The 20,318-nt window shown below is 37.2% G+C and overlaps 1 protein-coding gene across 1 annotated transcript in view; it reads left to right on the top strand.

Moving 5' to 3' along the window:
- The window catches only part of RPTOR (regulatory associated protein of MTOR complex 1), a 438,767-nt gene that overhangs the window by 128,350 nt on the left and 290,099 nt on the right, over positions 1–20,318 (top strand). The window contains exons 4-5 of the mRNA XM_083354435.1: positions 6,482–6,640; positions 18,700–18,846. Of these exons, the coding sequence (XP_083210561.1) occupies positions 6,482–6,640; positions 18,700–18,846 (306 nt within the window). The remainder of the gene's footprint in view (positions 1–6,481; positions 6,641–18,699; positions 18,847–20,318) is intronic.

Consider the following 20,318-nt stretch of genomic DNA (forward strand, 5'->3'; position numbering starts at 1 on the left):
CTTAACGACCGTGATGATTTGTTTAATGATCATGGCAAAAAAAGTAAAATCAGGTGCAACTCAATTAATGACCGCATCATTTTGGTCTCAGTTGTGGTTATACGTTGAGGACTACCTGTGATCTCATAGAAGATTCTAACTAGATACAAATTATCTGAGCATTTTTTTAGTTGCTTAGCTTTTCCTTTATGCCTGGAGAAAAATTGAATCCCTTCTTCCATTTTTTTTAGTGATCATGTATCCTCTAGGAGTCTAACCTGTTTTAATGGGAGAAATAGGTCTCACTGGCTGTGATTTGCATACAAAAGGATCAAAGTGCTCTGTGGCACAAGAAAACATTCATTTGAAAGGAAATGAAACTCCAAGCCATACAAATGGGCTTGCTTTGTTTATGTGAAATGTTACATCCTAATTTATTGACAGAGCAATATTTGTGCTGTCATTAAAATGGCACAACAGCTGCGAACATTAGTTTGGAGAAGAACTTGTTTTGATAGGGTAACATCTGGGGTCAAATCACATGAATAACAAGAAACAAACTGATTTCTTCATATTGTTTTCTTCCCCATTGTGGGTGGGGAGGGGGAGATCAAAAACATACTTTCTCCCTTTTCAGTAGAGGAGGTATGTGTAACATCAGTAGGAGCCTTGGTGGAGCAGTGGGCTAATGCCTCCTTAAGTAACACCAGCTGCCTGCAATTAGTGCAGGTTCGAGTCTCACCAGGCTCAAGGTTGACTCAGCCTCCCATCCTTCCCAGGTAGGTAAAATGAGGACCCAGATTGTTGGGGGCAATAAGCTGACTTTGTAATAATGCCGCTTGGGGTGTGTGTGAAAGCCCTAATAAGCAGGCATATACATAGAATGAAGGCTACTGCTAAGCACATTGGTTTGTGCTTAAATTGTAAGCCGCCCTGAGTCTTTGGAGAAGGGCGGGATATAAATGGGATTAAAATAAATAAAATAAAAATAAAATAAATGTATTTCAGATAAGACTGAAGATTTCCCTGCTTTCTACCTGTTCCCACCCTGTCTCACTCAGCCTGTTTTCCCTTCTTATTGCAGTCTCTCTGCTACCACCCAGTCACCCACTTATTGCTGGCTTCTCTATTCCTGCCACTTTTCTCCTTTCATCATCATCATCATCATCAGTTAGCTGATAAGCGCCAGAGCTCCTGACTGCAGCCGCCTTGCCTGTTTCATTTCTGGAGGTTTCTCTGTGCCATGTGGTATTTTAGACATTGGAGGACAGCAAGTCGGAATGCTCTTGTTTAGTGATACAATTCAGTGATAAAGTTGTTCAATGATAAAGTTTCAGAGGTTCAGTGATGCCCCCAGATGCTGTGTTTCTACATCAACACATTTCTATGTCATAATTTGTTCACCAGAACAGTGGTGAATAGCTCTTTCTTACAGCCTTACGCTGTCAAAATCGTTCCATAAGCATCTTAGTCATCAAGATACTAGAACAGGGAGGAAAAAAAGTAGCAGCTTTTGTTATGTTGTACTAATCTAAATCTTCAGTGTAGAGGGCCCTCAACAGAATTGAGACACTCTACAACATTTTATAGATGTTGGCAAGAGATGAGTAATCTGCAGCTTAAACAGAGAAAGTTTTAGGTGAAGTGCAGACCCCAAATTCTGATGTTTATCTTTTCCAGATTCTTGCTCCAATAGTTATGTCATCCTCTGTACATGCACACCTGCATGCACCCCCCCCCACACACACACAGAGAGAGAGAGAGAGAGAGAGAGAGAGAGAGAGAGAGAGAGAGAGAGAGAGAGAGAGAGAGAGAGAGAGATTAGGAAGTATATTTTGGCAAGTGTTTCCTAAAGTTTCTGCATTTGTTTTCTGTTTTTTCAGTAAAAAGAATACTATAGTGCAGTCAAAACCCAAATTGCTGTCTGTGCCTTTCAAGGGCAAAATAAATACAAATTTGTTATGTGAATCAAAATGTTGTTTATTAGAAGGAAAGAAAAGTGGTGATCAACATAATAGGTATTTTTCTGATTATTCAGAGGCTCTTTGTTTTTCTCCCTCCTCTTTTTTTTTTGCTCTTGCAATTTGTATGTTTAGAATTCTATGAAAGGTTTTCTGTGTAGAGTTCTGGCAGCTGGGGAGTTCCTTTCTTTTTAAGATATCCATTCACTTTCATTAATTGTGAGATCACTTTGAAGTTTATCTTAGGCATATGATAGAAATTCAAGTGAGAAAACTGCCCATAAATCCTGCCTGCCACTCAAGAGCTATAGTGATCATGTCTTGGAAAGATGCTAAAAGAGAGAATGAGATTTAGGTTATAAATTTTGGAAATTGGCATCTTCATGATGAAATTGTAAGATACAAGGCAATGCTTGCATTAATGCAGTGCCCTACGAGTGGCATTACCGTGTGACAAACTGTAGTTTGTTGCAGTTGCTTGTCTTTTGGTCATGAACACAGATGAGAGAGGTGAAATATTGTACTGCAATGGCATGTAATGCTAAGGATCATCTCTGCATTCACTTTCTGTTTATTTCTTTCAAAATGCAAGAACCTGAAAGATAAAATGGGTAGCGAAAGATTACTGGGCCATTTCGGATATAACAAAACGTTGTATTTCATTTTGGTAGTCTGTAAAATAATATTATGACAGGACATTGTGTAACTTAAGATAAGTGGATTGTATATTCATTTAAATTCAGGACATACTTTGTACTTCTGTTGCTGGGGGTGGTCTGTTTCCTGCTCCTTCTCTTTGACCAGACTTTCCAATACAGGTATTAATAGGAATGGATTTTCAGTCTTCATTCAAATTTTACTAAAACTTTTGAGGCTGATACAAAATTAAACATGACCCAAGGTAGATGAATTACTTTTCTCCCTTGGAAAAACTTCCAGGAGACTTAAGCGTGTGGGGGTGCCTCGGTGGTAGGGAGGGCCCTATGGGCCCAGCGTAGGCTGCACACAAATTTGGTGTGTGTGTGTGTGTGCTGCAGTGTGGCACAAGTGCAGGGAGGCCAGAGAAAGAATACACTGTGGCTCTGGCCTCTTGGGGTGTTGCACTCTGGGGCTGCAAAAAAATGAGCCACAGTGGAGTGCAAATGAGCCACAGTGGAGTGCAAAAGTGCAGCCTCTGGAAACCTCAGTCTCCCCAGACTAAGCCAGCAGCATGGTGCAAAGCCACCACTTCCTGGGAAGCCTCAGCCACCTTGCTCTCCACAGGCCCTGCCACTCCTAGTTGACCTTTGCCATTTTTCTCCTGCTGATCAGGCACACTTAGCCTGACCCTACTATATGCGACACCAAGTGCTGGTTTTGCCAAGCCTTCTTCCTGAGGACACTCACACCATTCTCCAAATCACATGGCCTATCCTCATGATACTTCAGAAAGCCTTCAGAAAGGTTCTGATGGGTTTCCCAGGTCTTGCGAGAATGGGTGTGCTATGTAGAGAATGATAGGCACCAGGCTAGAAACCAGGAGACTGTGGGTTCTAGTGCCACTTTCAGCATGAAAGCTGGTTTTGCAACTTTAGGCCAGTCACTCCCTCTCAACCCACAAGAGCAGGCTTGGGCAACAAGCTGGTTGGTCAATTCTTCTTGCAATCAATGGTTCAACACTTGGTTGATCTGGAAAAAAGTGGACCATGCCCTTGTGGGAAAAACACCAGGAAGGAAAAAAATGTACTTGCCATAATCTTTTTTATCTTTAGTTTTACTTTTCTAATTGTTTTAACCAGGGCTTTTTTTCTCATAGAACGCTCAGAACGGCGTTCCGGCACCTTTTTTTTTGCAAAAACAAAACAACAGCAACAACAAAACCCCAGCTCCCTTATTGGCTTTCCTAAGCCTACTGCAGGGCTAGCAATTTTGGCTCTTTTTTATTACTCATGGACTTCAACTCCCAGAAATCCTGAGCCAGCCATGCTGAGCGGAAAGGGAGAGGTTTCCAAGCTGAGCCATGTTGGCTCAGGAATTCTGGGAGTTGAAGTCCTTGAGTCATAAAAGAGCCTGCACTAGAGGAGCACATTAAAATTATTTACAGGATTACTTCTTTAGGAACTAAACTTTTAGAATCTAAAACAGCTAATTCAAAAAAGCCAACATGAAAGAACCTCACATTTTTCATCTGCTTCTGTCTTTTGGAAGGTAAAATTAACAAAGTAATCTATTTCTTATGTTAACATCTCTGCAATGAAATCAAAGGTAACAGGAAAGAAATGAGAAACATTTTTCTCAATGTAATATGTCTAATTTAGCTGATTCTAGAAAAAAATAGTATCTTTTGTACACTTTTGAAAACTATTTTGAATCTAAACAATTCTTAAGAATGAAATATTCTTAATTTGGACTTTACTTTTACTGTTTGGACTGTTGTGTGTTTTGAAAAATAGATTATTTAGAATCTAGTTATGTTGCACTTTAGTCTTTAAATAATGAACCTAGTATATACATAACAATATATGATGTTTTCCCTGGTGAGCTTAACATCAATAACAACATTTATTAAAAAGGCTAAAATAATTTCTGTTGATATTATCTGTATAGTAAAATTTTGGACAAGCAGTGATCATGTTACATATGTGCATAAGCGTAGTCAGTAGCATATGCCTTTTTAAAAATATCAAACATGCAAAGAAACAAAAATAAGTCCAAAATATCTGTATTACATCCAGAAATGCCAACTTTGCAACCAATATTTCTCATCCATAACTATGGCACCCTAAGGATACCTGCATACATGCAAATGCTTCTCTGGGATCAGTAGCGCAGCAGGGATTGGTTTTTCCTTCCAGTAATATATACCTAAAACCAGTTTATTGCATTTGGCAATTGTACTAAAAAAATATCTCATTGTCAACCAATATAATTCATTTAATTTGAAATCAAGTGAAAAATTGATTTAAATTATTTTATTAAAACAAATTAATGGTAATTCTTTTATAAGAAGTTGCCTCAAACAAAATGAGTTTGACATGCCTGCTCTAGATAGTTGAATGCTCCAAAATAAATTCTAGACCAGGCCTGTACATGCAGCCTACCAAGCACCCTTGGACAGAGCACAGACTTTTTTTTAAAAAAGTAATAAAATCACCACCACTGCCCTGGAAGCCATGTTGCCTAGTGCTCCATGGCTTACCATGACCTCGAACTCCAACACTGTAGATGCTCCTCTAGTCACCAAATCATTGATTAACCCACCAGCATTCCTTTGCAGACCACAAAATTTTTTAATTTATCAGTGTGGGCCTTTCCCTTCTACAAGTTGCACAGATCACTTCTAGATTTTCCTCTTGCCTTTCCGAGTTAACTCCTTAGTCTGTCATTGAGCAAGAATTGACTTTGTAGGGAAGCATATTATCATTTGATGTATATTTAACATATGTTCTACCTTTATTTACCAATTATATAATATTTGTATGCAATCCACATGGCGAGGTTTGGGGAAACTTACAATAGAAAAGAAAATATTTTTAAAATCATAAGATTAAAACATCACCTGACCCGCACCGCCTCCGCTGCCCGCACCACACAGCCCCGCCATATAGAGTGGGCTCTGCTGCTCCCATAGCACCAGCTGGGCCAGCTCCAGCCCTGGGGGGGGGGAGCCTGCTGCCAACACCCTTCGCACCTGTGCCTGCAGCAGCGCCCCACCCCGCTTCCTGCGCCTGCCAAGATGAGAGTTCTGGCACCTTTTTTTTTAAAAAAAACACTGGTTTTAACTGTTATACTTCTTTTGGCACTTCACATTTTGAAGATAATTGTTTGTACATTGGTGGGGATTTTGAAGTTATGTTATTGTATTGAGTTATTTAATAATAAAAATGAGACTTCATGGGAAATTGTCAAAGTGACATACAAATAATGCATACATCATTTATTGATCTTATTATCCCTGGTAGAATTTTTCTTAAATATTAGAAAATGAATAGAGAAATTTTAAGATATACAAATTTAATGGAAAGGTAATAGGTAGCATGTATTATGTCATGAGGGATGAGTGTTTATGGAGAGAAGCAAAAATGAATTTTATTATATGGGAGTGAATAAAGCTGAATGTGTTAGAAGAAACATAAAAGTAAATAGCATGGAATACATAAGAAATAGGTGTAGTAAAACAAGGAATAGATCAAGAATACATAACTACTTAAGGAATATTCATAGAATAGGGAGAATAAATGAGAATCAAATTGCAATGCAGGAAGAGTAAATGGCGTGAGTATAGATTTTGTTAGATATTTATTTCTTTTTCTCTGACTTCATTCTTTTTAATTTTTTCTACTTATTGCTTCTTACTCTTTCTCTGCACTAATGTTGCTAATCTTAAAAGAAAATAGCATGATCGATATATACATAGGTATATTTTAGATAGATAAATGCATGATTCCTTCTGATACATCCCAAAATAGTTCTGATAATTTTCAATAACATGCATTTCCATTTGCAAAAGTAAAATTCATTCATTCATTTTTTGCTTTATTTATTTTGTTTTTTTCAATTAGGCCCGGTACAAACAGAGTCTAGATCCTACAGTTGATGAAGTTAAGAAACTGTGTACTTCATTGCGTCGAAATGCTAAAGAAGAAAGAGTCCTTTTCCATTATAATGGACATGGTGTCCCCAGGCCAACAGTGAATGGAGAAATTTGGGTCTTTAACAAGGTATATGAATTGCAAATTGAGCTAAATCGCACTCGTACATTTGTATTTCCTGGGAATCCAATACAGTATAAAGCAATAAAAAGCAAAATGTTAATGTTTGATTATCTAGCTTTTTGTTCATTCTTTTTGTGTACCTTGAAGTAAAATTATGATTATGTCACAAAAGCAAATGGAGTATATTTTAAAGTGCACATTGTACCATCTGCATTAGAAAAAAATGTTTTTATTGCCTATTTGTTAACTAGCTTGCCAGTATTAGTCAGGTCTACTGAAGATTGCTTTAGCTATTGTTAGGATTCCTTTAAAGATTACATGTCTGGGCTTTGATGGATAACTCTTTTGCAATATTTTTGCTTCTCTGTATGCCTTCTTCCCAATAAAAATGGCAAAATACCCAAGGTAGAAAAAAATTAAAATTCCGTTCCAGTCCTAAGAGTATTTTGATTGTGAGGAACAAGCATAAGCCAGCAGTGTCCCACCTCAGCTGGTTTAACCTAGCTACAAATATCTGTCTGAAAAATTGATAAAAACCGAAACTGGCTGGCTGGCTGACCGACCCATGCAAGATAGTGCCTATTTTTTTAAAAAAAAAATCACTATCTGCCAGCTACTTTGAAGCGAGCATCTTTTAAATTGTTGATGTTAACTTCTCAAGTTCTAAATAGCTTAAGGCATGCTTCCCTGGGGGACTACCACTGGCTGTTAAGATCTTGACAAGAATTCCTTTGGAAGAAGCCCCCATTTTCTTGAGACCTGTCTTTCCGATAATGAAAGCTACAGGGTAGTGGAACTCGTTCACTTGGGAATTGTCTTTGGCTCCTTTTAGCCAAGGATTTAACAACCTGTCAATATGCGTCTCCTTTGCCAGGTTCTAAATGTTAAACTATTTTTTTTTCTGCCTCTTTTGGTATTTATGTTATGTTGTTAACTTTTTGTTTCTAATTTTATTAATTGCCTTGAGTACTATTAGAATAGACAGATAGTTTAAATACTGTCCACTCATGTTTATTTAGAGTAATAGTAATTTGAGCATTTATTATATGGGGGGAGGTAGCAGAAAGAGTTATTTATTTTGACATCTATCATTTATTTCTGGCAACTGTCCATCTATGTTTTGGTGGTGGTTGAAAACCCCTGCCTTTATTTGACTAGGTCCAAATCCAGAAATCCACCTTATTTCTTGATTGTTTTCACGTGTTGCTCACTTACCAAGTAATAGATATTTGCTTGCATTAATGCAGGAATACCTATTGCAGACATAACTCTTAATGAGATGCCTGACCCACAGGGAAAACCCACCCACCCACAGGGAAAACAAATGATTAGTGTGCCTTTTTTCATTAAGTGTTTCTTCCCCATCCCACTTCATTTGCTGAGGAAATGCCAGCAAGTGTTTTTACATCATTGACAAAATAGGGGAATTTGTTGGATGAGTAAATTCTGTCTAGGGAAATATTCCAGAGAGATAGATGATAGGAAAAGTCATATATACTCAAGTGGTTAGCTAAAATATCTGCAAGTCTGAACTTCTCATAAATGCTTTAGTCTACAGACTCTTGGTGGTATACAAAGATAATAACAAACTGTATAAGCCTAAGATATCCACAATACAATAATATGGAAATTACTAAAGTTATAAACAAGATAATAATATAGAACAACAAGGTATTTATTTGTTAAATATATATCCCACTGAAATAATGTAATGCTTTCCAGAAACTCAGTAATCAAACAAAAACCTTATAAATACATTAAAACATCCCCAAAGAATGCATGACATCAGATTCCAAAAGTCCTCTTGGAGAACTATTTTTAACTTCTTACAGGAGACTAATAATTTTTATTTTTTATTTTATTTATTAAGAAAATTTATAAAGGTAAAGCCGAGTCTGACTGTAAGGGCAGCGCTCATCTCCGTTTCTTAGTTGAGGGAGCCAGTATTGTCTGAAGACACTTCTGTGGTCATGTAACTAGCATGACTATATGCCGAGGTACATGGACCATTTTGTTACCTTCCCCAAAAACGGTTACCTATTTATCTACTCTCATTTGCATGTTTTCAAACTGCTAAGTGGGCAGGAGCTGAGGCAAGTAAAGGGAGCTCACCCCATCACATAGTGTTCAGGTCTTGAGCCTGGACTGTCAGGTTTCCAGCTAACAAGCTCAGCGTCTTTAACAGCTGTACCATCATGACCCCTTAAGAAAATTTGTATGGCAGCCCAATTCCCAGATCCTGATGCTAGCCCAAAAAGATGCCACGGTTAATGATATAAAACACCAGTGAGAGGTCCAAGAGGATCAGAACAGGCACTCTACATCATCATCATCAACAACAACAACCACAACCAAGACTGCCTGCGTAACCTACCCAGCTTTGAGTCTAGATAATCTGCTTTATCTGTAAAACCACCATCTGAACAATTCTCACCCAGAAAAGAAGATTGCAGCCTCGGTGATAGTAATCCAACCCCTCTGAATCCAGAGAAGGTCTCTTCAGGAAGGAGATGACCAACACCAGTCCAAGTGCTGCTGGTATTTACTACTTCCATAATGAGGCATTGATAATCACTTTGATTCAGGGGACTAATATTCCTCCTCCCCCCTCCCCCAATTATCCAAAGAAGCAAGAGAGATAAGAATCCAAGTCACAGGTGGACAAGGACATCCTAAAAAGCAAACAATGCACTTCCTCAGAGGTAACAGGCCAACAGGAAAGCCAGTTGACTTGACAAGATGATGTCCCAGGCACTATACAATGCCCTGCCCAAGTGAGGTCCACATCAAAGTAAATTTGAGTGACTTTACCAGCAAAATGTCAAGCAACGTAATCACAGGGTATCTCCTATTGAAAAGGGAGTTAGCTACCAGAAAAAGAGGCTCTGGAAAACAACCAGTTGAATACTTTATTTACATTATTGGCACAGCGTAGTCCTGAACACAGCCATGTTCAGTCAAATTAAGTTTTAATTTTTCTTCATCTGCATTTGAAGCATCACTGCTGCCATTTCATCTCCTGAAGCTCCTCAGAAACCCAACAAACTACCTAAGACCATGGTGGCGAACCTATGGCACACGTGCCACTGGTGGCACGCAGAGCCCTCTCTCTATGGCATGTGCACGGTCACCCCAGTCCTAGGCCTTCAGCTGGGTTTTATAAAACCTTTTCACTTTAGGCCTCTGCTGCCATGTGCAAAAAAAGAGAGGTTCAATCAATCATTTCAACTTCTCACGGGAAAAAAAAAGATCTCGCAAAGTTGGAATTGATTGATTGAACTTTTTAGTCCCACCCAGTCTGCCATTACCACCGCAGCCACAATCACCCAATGGTCCACGCCCACCCAATGGTCCACGCCCACCCGGCACCCGATGATACATAAGTGGGTTTTGGGTTGCAGTTTGGGCACTCAGTCTCTAAAAGGTTTGCCATCACTGACCTAGGATGTCTGGCAGAAAGAAGCCACTCAGGAACAATTTTGTCAAGGGCCCACGATACCACTTCATACTAGTGGTAGACAAGGCCCTCAGCCAAACTGTCTGCAAGATCCTTGGGGAAAATCCATATGGTACCTGGGCCACACTATTTATTTAAAAAATAAAAAATACAAATGTTTGTGTGGCATTCCTTCAATAAATTAAAATGTAAAAGACCCCCACTTTAACTTCTTCTAGAAGGAGTATAAAATTAGATCTGATCCAACAAATAATAACAATCTAGCTCAGACATGTCAAACACAAGGCCCGGGGGCCGGATCCGGCCCGCGAAGTGGTTTCATGTGGCCCGTGAAGCCATCCTGGAAACAGTGAGGGAACGGCCCCCACTGCCTTGGCCCTGGCCCAGAGACCCTCCTTCTGCCAGAGACCCTCAGATCTGTCCCACTCCTGCCCAGGCCCCCATAGGCACCCTTGATGCAAACGATGTAGAGCTGGCCATGCCCACCCAGTAGGCCGTACGCACTCTAGCCATGCCCACCCAGTAGGCCACGCCCACTCTTGCCATACCCACCCGGCCCCCTGAGGGCAACCGCAATGCTGATGCGGCCCTCAATGAAATTGAGTTTGACACCCCTGATCTAGCTTCTTAAGGGAAGCTGTATCATGATAATAGGACTATAGCCCCTATAAATTAAATAAGTAAACTTGTACATATATATGTTTTTAAAAATGCAGAGTGAATTTGACTGGATAAAGCATGGTATAAAAATCCGCATGTTTCAATTCTTCTCAAAGTTTTCAATCCCTTCCCATCTGCAATGTGGCTTCAAAATTGTTGGAAATTTTACATCTCTATTCACTACCTTTGTGTGCCAGCTTGTACATACCTGAATTTTTCCTATTCTGTCTTGCTGTTAAACTTGCGCAAAGGCTACAAAGTTGCAGATTGAGTTTTCACCTTGATATTGTGAATCTAATAGAGAGCAAAGAGTATTTTTGTACTGCATTTTGGAACCCCTTGCCTACCAGAAGGCAAGTTGTAATGGGGAAATGCAACAAGGAGGCACTTTGCTTCTATTGGTATTATCTTGAAAAAGCATGCTCTGCCTTGCGTGACATATCGTATATGGAAGAGCTCTTTGTCTGCTTCAATATTACTGAATTAATAAAGGATCTTTTTTCAAAGGGTTTTGGATGGGCTTGACTATTGGACCCCATTCAAAAGCATGCAGTTCAGTGGTGAAGAAATGACAGAGCCTACCTCTTGGATCTGTGGATACTCCATCATTGGAGATTTTCAAAATGGGCTGCTATTTTTTCAGGGATAATATCAAGATTCCCGCAAAGGCAGGGACTGCATTAAAGTACCTCCAAGGCCGTTTCAGTTTTCTGTGATTCAGATTCTGTGACCTCTGGTTATAGTGGTGGTGCCTGTTCTGAACATCATATTAATTATTGTTTAAACTTGATTTATTCTTAAATCAAAGGAAGTCCTTTTGGATTCTAAAAACCACATTTAAGGCACCAGTGATTGCTAACACTATACTTGTGTTTCTGCAGAAGTAAAAAAAAAAGGCAGCTTTATACGCATACAGTATTTGAATCGTTCAGCAAAACATGAATGAAAGACAAAAACTTGGGATTTTAGATACTAATAAATCCACTGTCCCATATGTTTCATGTGATGGAGTCTAATTCAAATGATACTTTAGTCCATGAACCATATGCTATAATAAATTGGTTAGTCTGTAAGATACCATAAGGCTCTGGGTTTTTTAATGTCCATATGCTAACATACATATTCATATATATTAAAATGTATTTAAATTGGACTTGCCCTCTGCCTCTGGAAAATTGGCAGTAGCATATTATCAGAAAAGCAACCAATACTTGTAGAATAGTGCATTGATGTCATTGATCCTCCTGGGTCATAGACTGAAATCCACTGCCTCTACTATCACTAGCAATTAGATTGGCATGCAGTTGAATGTTCTCGAGATGCCCTTGGTGATAGTGCCATAGCTGTGACCTTCCACACAGCTATAGAATTGCTGCTCTTGATTAGAAAAGCTGCAAAATTATGACTTTATCCTTCAGCGGAAAGCATGTGAATTTTCAATTGATTTATACAAATCTACAGGCCTGTCATTTTCTATAGTGCTATATTTTCTAATAGATTAAGCATAATGTATTCTGGTACTTAGATTAAAAGGAATAAACCATGAGGGTGTATTATTTTATTCTGATTTGTTTCAGTCAAGAAAGCCAGCTTTCAGCTGCTTTATTTTTGTCAGATTTGTGCATCCAGGGGGATCTAGGTGGCATAATTTCAGAAATGTGTCTTACTCAAGGTGAAGAATAAATAAGATTGTCTACTACTATAAAAAATGGGTTTAAAACAGGAGATAGAAGAGGCTACAACTGCTAATCAGATTGTTTTGAATATAGATTTAAAAATAACACTACAAGAATGATATGGACAAAGATGTTACACAGTACTTACAAATGAAATTGGTTGATACCTTAATAGCTAAAAAGGGGCATACAAATAATAAATCCGAAGAGTGACATAGATGTGGAGATTTCACTTTTTTATCTTGGATTTATAAAAGGGAATGTTATACTTATGAAGGAATTCCTAAGAAAAGATAAAGGGGATCTGAAAAGAATTCAGCTTTTGGAACACTATTTAAAATTTAGGAATAAAAATCAAAACCAAAAGAGAAGGAATATAAAATTAGCATGTGATCAAGTTTAAAATATATATGACATTTTTCGTAGTATATTTTAATATTTTTTTCTTTACCAGGACTGTATGATAAAGCTTTTAAACTTTGTTTATAGATAAGATATGGGAAAGAGATTTTTCCCCCCTATTTTTAGAGAAAGTGGTGTATTAAAATTGAAGGGAAATGTTACATTTGCAAAGGAGTTTCTGAGAAGATATGAAGAGAAAATTACAGGAAATTAATTTGTGGGACATTATTTGAAGGGATTAAAGATCAAATGTTCAATGTGGTAGCACTTAAGGGAGTTTTTGTTGATTTAATAATAAGGGTTTAAATTTTTTTTATAGATACAAGATATAGGAAGAAGAGGTTTTTTGTTGTATTATTAGAGAAAATGTGATTGTTATGGTTACTGGACTTTTGCTGATTAAAATTGAATGATAATGTTTTATTATTTGTTAATAGATAAAAGATAAGATACGGAATGAAGTGATCTCTGGTTAAAATGGTAGAGAAAGTGATAAATTATTGAAATTGTACTTATCTTGAAGGGAGAAGTAATTTTTTAATATATTTTTTTCTTTTATTTATTTTTTAATATTTTCCCTTTACCTCCTTTTTCTCTCTGCGTTTTTTATGTTTTATATTTTTTATATATATCTGTCCTGGATATATATCTGTCTCTTTCATAATCTAGACTAAATTCATTACTCCTTAAAAGCTTAATTTCTTACCTCTTCAACACAGACCATAATGATCTATTTTTGAATTCAAGGAAGGAAAGCAGTTCACGTCTTCAGTTTCAGTTGTAGATTCACTAACTATGCAGTAGTAGTTATGTTGTGATGTTGTCTTCTAAATACACAACTTTACCCCAGATTTTTTTAATTTCCGGTTTTATTTTCAGAATTAGTTTTTCTACATCTTTTTAATAAAAAAACAATGCATTGCCTGCAAATATCAAATTGTTAATGATCCACTACTGTCTTTCTTATGCTGGGTCAATTGAACAGATATGTCCTTTATTCTAAACCACTCTGTTTCTCCAAATGCAGTTCTTGAAGTAGTTTCTTTTATGCTGCAGAGAATAATAATAATAATAATAATAATAATAATAATAATAATAATAATAATAATAATAATAATGAGGAGGAGGAGGAGGAGGAGGAGGAGGAAGAAGAAGAAGAAGAGAAGAAGAAGAGAAGAAGAAGAAGAAGAAGAAGAAGAAGAAGAAGAAGAAGAAGAAGAAGAAGAAGAAGAAGAAGAAGAAGAAGTTGTTGGAAGGGACCTTGGATGTCATCTAGTCCAACCCCTTGCTCAGGCAGGAAACCCTATACCATTTCAGATAAATGGCTGTCCAGTCTCTATCACTATTACTATGTTTGAAACATCCATCACTACTGTCCAGTCTCTTATCGCTATTATCACTATTACTATGTTTGAAACATCCATGAATGGGAATTGGCTGACATATCAATTTAATAGTTATTATGGTATGATGTACACAGAAATCTTGCCAAGGATATTGTGTGGATTTGTCCAGATGCCACCCTAAGTCAACACTAATTGGAAGGCACACATACTCCCATGCACGAAGACCTTGCAGTAGTTAGTGAAAGTGATGTATTTCCTTTTTCTGTTGCTATTTTCATTATCTGTCTTAGTTATCTGATTTCATGTCTCTCTGTCTTTTCTAAAACCTGCCCATTTGTTCTGCATTTCTTTCTTGGATTTTACAGTATTTCTCTTTGAAAGATCTTAGGAAAACTTTGCTTACATAAAGAATAAGTTCAATCATTCAAATTTTGCATTGTCTGGCATCTTGTTTCTTTGCTTTAGGTATGTAACTGACCTCTTTCAGTCTCTTGGCAAAAAAGATCTTGTTCTGTGTTTGTTGCTACAGATACGTTAGCACTTTAAAGTTGCTGAAGATAGTGAAAGGTTGTGGTATTTAATTTGTGACTGGTACTTTCTTATTTAACAGCTAGTCTATTGCCTTTCGTATCTTATTTTTAATGCCACTGGTTCTTGAATATATAATCTGTCAGCAAAGGTTTCAATTATTTAATAATCCTGTTTGTGAATGGTTTCAGCATATTTTCCATTTTATATGTTATTTTAATTTTTTTAATCCTTGAGTGTTCCTATGTGAAATGCAAATTTGCCTGTGATTTTTCTGATTATCAAAAGATCTTTTATTGTAGTTTTATTATTATATTCTCCTAATTCCCGTTATTCTTGATTGAAATACATTTCCTTTCCTTGCTTCAAATTGTAAGTCTGTGTTAGGTCATTGCCCTGTTGCCCCAGGCTTTCATCTTCCTTTTTTCCAGGGCTACCATGAAAGCTTGCTCTGAAAGCTAAATGGATCTTTCCTGTTTTGAAATGTATTCACAGTGTCTCTTCTTTCCTCCCATATATTTGCTGTGTAAGTTAAGCATAATTAAGATATTCCCTACATTGATTTTATATTTTGAGTTTATGTTCTTGAGACCATATCTTATTTATCAGATTTACTTTAATTTTTTTAGTTCAACTTGTATCAGTAATTTACGGTGTGTTTTACTGTCTGCACCTGGAAATATTGTAGTTCTATAAATTCTATGTGATTGTAATATTTCCCATCTGGTAATGTCTATATACATAATCAATACTTATATAGCTTGAAACAAGTGTCGACTATGAAAAATTATATTACAGGTAGTCCTCTCTTAATGATGGTAATTGTGACTGGCAACTTAATTGCTAAGCAACTCGGTTGTAAAGTGTGACATCATATGATTGTGTTCATTTAGGATGATCAGTTTTGCAGTTCCGGCTGCAATTGTTAAGCAAATCCTGCATGGTCATTATGTATAATGTCATGTGATTGCCATTTGTGACCTCTTGCTGGCTTCTCCGCTCACTTTGCTTGTCAGAAGTTGGCAATGAATGGCAATCACGTGACCATGGATGCTGTGATTACAAGCCAGTTGACAAGTGCCCAAAACACATAACTGCAGAGGCACTGAGATGGCCATAACTATAAGGAATACTCTTTAAGTCTCATTCAGTGCAATTATAACTTTGTATGGTCGTTGAACAGTCATTTAATGAGGACTACCTCTATTTTACTTCTGGAATTACTATGTTTACCAAACCAAATGTTTCTATGATTCTAGCTTCTTCCAGTGCTCCAACCTTTGCATTGCAACCACTAATCACAGAAGCATCTGTGGGGTGGGGGTGATAGTATGGTGATGCCAGCAACACCAAAATGGCACTTGCAACTGGGTGATCGAAACCCAAACCCTTTTTAATGTGTGTCACATGCAGTGCAGGCATATAGATACAGGGTGAGACTTCAAATGCTCACCACTTTGACACTGTTGAACTCCCATCCTGAATACCCTTGCATTAATAACGCTATATCCTTTTTTTTGATATTGTATCTGACATTCCTTGCAATTGGCCAATTTTTAATATCTTTCTCCTTCATGGTTACAATACACGCATATAATTTTACTGGGTGTTTACTGAATTTTACATGTGAAATTATGCCTCGGATCATTTATCATGTAATCATCATCTGCTTTCCCTCTGTTTATTTAGCATGAGGGGAAAAAAGGCAATTGCAGTTACATTCTTCTACGTGCCCAGTTTGTGGTAGCATTGAAAGGGCCACGACAGAAGAATGGTAGATGGATGTATCTTTTCCTTTCCTCTTCCTTTCTTTTTGCCTGTCTTCCTGTCTCTCTCTCTTGGGAGAGAGGACAGCAGTATCTCAAAGAGGGAATAAAGGTAAAGGTTCCCCCGCACATGCGTGCTAGTCGTTTCCAACTCTAGGGGCCGGTGCTCATCTCCGTTTCAAAGCCGAAGAGCCAGCGCTTGTCTGAGGACGTCTATTAAATAACATGATTTTTCCTCTCTGCATTAGTGTTGCAGCTGTCTATTACTTACTTTTCTGCCAACCTAGCAGTTCGAAAGCACGTAAAAATGCAAGTAGAAAAATAGGGACCACTACGGTGGGAAGGTAACAGCGTTCCGTGCGCCTTTGGCGTCTAGTCATGCCGGCCACATGACCACGGAGACGTCCTCGGACAAGCACTGGCTCTTCAGCTTTGAAACAGAGATGAGCACCGGCCCCTAGAGTCGGAAACAACTAGCACGCATGTGCGGGGGAAACTTTACCTTACCTTTACCTTTATTACTCTCTTACAGGCATCCCTTTGAAGGTTTTCCATTCTTCCTCACAGCGTGAGAAACAAAGGGATATGACTAATGAGACATTAATGGACTCTAGAAAGAAAGGATGGACACTCTCCAAACCTCTCCTTTTCTCAATTATTTCCTATATATTTTATAATTTCTTTAAAATCATACATTTTCAGCGGGGATTTTAAAAGTCTCAGAATTATTCTTCTGCTCTTCAGTGGTGCTTTGTGAATGGCGAGGAGTTATGAATCAGAGAAAAAGAACGCACTATGATGGAAAGGAAAACCTGAACAATGTGACAAAGTTGCTACTTTTCCCCACTTTCTTCTGTTTTATTCTTTCAGACTTTCAGTTTCGTGGCATATTACCGCACATAATTTGTAACAAGTTAAAAAAGCATAAAGCACATATTTTTGTTTAATGCTTAAACTATTAAAAGTTGGTACTTTATTACAAATATTATTTTCTGCTAACTTAAGCAACTTGGAAAACATGGTGTTCGCATCAGAAGTGATTTCACTATTGTTTCTTTTATCGTCTGAGGATCACAATGTATCCTCATTTTTCTTTTCCAAGGAAAATTTAGTAGTTAATTTAAGTATATATATACATATATTATGCATATTTAGAAAATATACTTGAATGGGACTTGTTTAAATGGAATCTTGTTGTGCCATCTGCTTTCTTTATGAGGTTCTTTCTGTTGAGCTGTCCCAATATTCTCTTGTGGCTACATTTGTACACTGATTTCCAATAATAGTTTAATGAGTCCTGTGATAAGCTGTCAATTTGAAAAGAGGATGTTGCTCTAATTCAGGCAGTAACATATTCCTAGAGGGACATTTGATTGGGAATTAATTTAGTGGATATTAGAGAAATATATGAAAAATTAGTCTATTTATAATTACTAACCATTATGGCTGCATATTACATCCAGTATCAAAAGTAGCATGATGGTCCAGGTGATGCCACCACTTATTTTTATTTTACTTAGAATACCCAATGAGCTGCATGAACATCCTGAACATAGTAGCTCTTCGTTGAGCGCTTCTGTAATTGGATGTGAATGTGAAAGTAAGGACAGAAGATTTTTCATAACATTTGCATTTTAAACAGATTTATTTTTCTTGCTCCCTCCTTTTTCATACATAATTTTTATTTATACACAACATAGATACAGACACAGACATAGACATAGACCCATAGATACACACACACACACAAACTAACCAAAGAGAGAAGCAACCTAGAACTAAGGGGAAATTTCCTGACAGTTCGAACAATTAATCAGTGGAACAACCTGCTCCAGCACTGGAAGTTTTTAACAAGAGACTGGACAGCCATTTGTCTGAAATGGTATAGGGTTTCCTGCCTGAGCAGGGGATTGGCTAAATGACTTCCAAGTTCCCTTCCAACTACTACTACTACTACTACTACTACTACTACTACTTCTACTTCTTCTTCTTCTTCTTTACTACTACTATTACTACTATTATTATTACACATACACAGCTACATACATGAAAACAAACCAACTTTAGTATGTAAGAAGGTTTTTTTTATATCTTGTTGCAAGAAGTATCAATTAGGTTGGTTTCAATTAAAATGTGACATAAAGAAATCCCATTTTGTTTCCTAGTTAAATAGGTTTCTTGGCTATTTGCTTGCTGTACTTATACATGAACTTATTTTTTTCTTTCACAGAACTACACTCAATATATCCCGTTATCCATATACGATCTACAAACGTGGATGGGCAGCCCCTCCATTTTTGTGTATGATTGCTCAAACGCTGGCCTTATTGTCAAGTCTTTCAAACAATTTGCCCTGCAGAGGGAGCAGGAACTAGAGGTGAGTTTTTTGAGAATTATATAGCCATGGTTCCAAACATATAGTCCAAGGAAGAGACTAAAGGCAGACTCTGATGTGATGGTGCCTTAAATAAGTAGGTTTTCTATGGGGGGAGCCTTGGGAGATTGCCACTTCTCATGAGATTTTTAAATGTGATTAAATCAATTATATTTATTAAAATTATCCTATTCAATATTCAGTAACAAATAGTATTCACTAAGACAATAATAATATTGTTATCATGTTATTATGTATTCGCTTTGCAGATTCGTGACTAATGGGGAAAACATGGGCCTTGTTGTGTGCTAAGCTGCTATCTTTTGGGCTATGTGGTAGTCCTCCAAAGGTTTACATATGAATTAGTAGCTTGCATGAAGTAGGAGAGTGAGAATTTCTCATGTTATAGATTGCTGGGTTTCGGGTTTGGGCTCTTCTTCGCAGAAGAAGATCTAATGTTTTCTGTCTTGTTTAGAATCTGTTTCATTTAAAAAAAAGCATGACTAGCAACAAATCATAGAAATCAGAAACTAATTTGGAAAAGGCCTTGCCATTCTATTCTGTTTTGCCATCCAATAGTACAGACACCTAATAAAAGAGTTAATTAAATTGTAACATTTAATAGAATCAATGTCTACTCTTAGAGCTTTTCCAACTGAAATTAAGGCAGCAATGGTAAAGATCTTTACTTGTTACTTACACTACACTTTAGGACTTCCAAGTGATCTATTCCTGCCACTTTCTCTGGAAGTCAGTTATCAGTCATTAATCTAAATGCTTTGTAAGACATACAAAGAAGAAACTTGCTTTTGTTACCCTTAATTCTGCAGACAGGAGACGTACCTTGGTGTTAATAAAAGAGGCCATCGTGTGATTTCTTAAATTTGTGGTTGCAAATGAGGCTAGTAAGCAATACCCTTTTTCACTTCTGCCATTTGAAACTGAATCTGACCTGATATGTTTAACCAACTGCAGAATGAGAAAGTTGTCTTCATGTCTAAGATGTGTTCTTAGTTTATGTGGTTCAGTTTGATCTGCCGTTTAAACATCATTTTAAAAGCAAACAGCTAAGCATATTATATTGGAACACAGTTCTCATTAACAAAGCCATTTTTTAATTTTATTGAAACAAGTCAACCAATAAAAACTTGTTGCATTGCATAGCTGGAATGTAGAAATCATGCAAATAACCCAGTCATACAGAGAAGCGCAAATTATTTTCCAGCTCATGGAAATGTGCTAGCCTTGTGTGTACATATATCTTAGTGCTGTAAAGTAACTTTTAACTGTAGTTCTGGCAAAATCTTATGCTCTTAATTGTTGCAAAACTGTACTAGCAGCATAGTTATTAGCTGCATAGTGCAGTTTGACATTCCAGCTGTCACACAAAATAATCTTGCTGCTGGCTGCTCATTTCTTAACCAGTGAAATTAGAATGCAAATGATTGTATTACTTTCTAGGGTATTGCAGAGCT

Source organism: Vipera ursinii (assembly GCF_947247035.1).
Source record: "Vipera ursinii genome assembly, chromosome: 2".
Lineage (NCBI taxonomy): Eukaryota > Metazoa > Chordata > Lepidosauria > Squamata > Viperidae > Vipera > Vipera ursinii.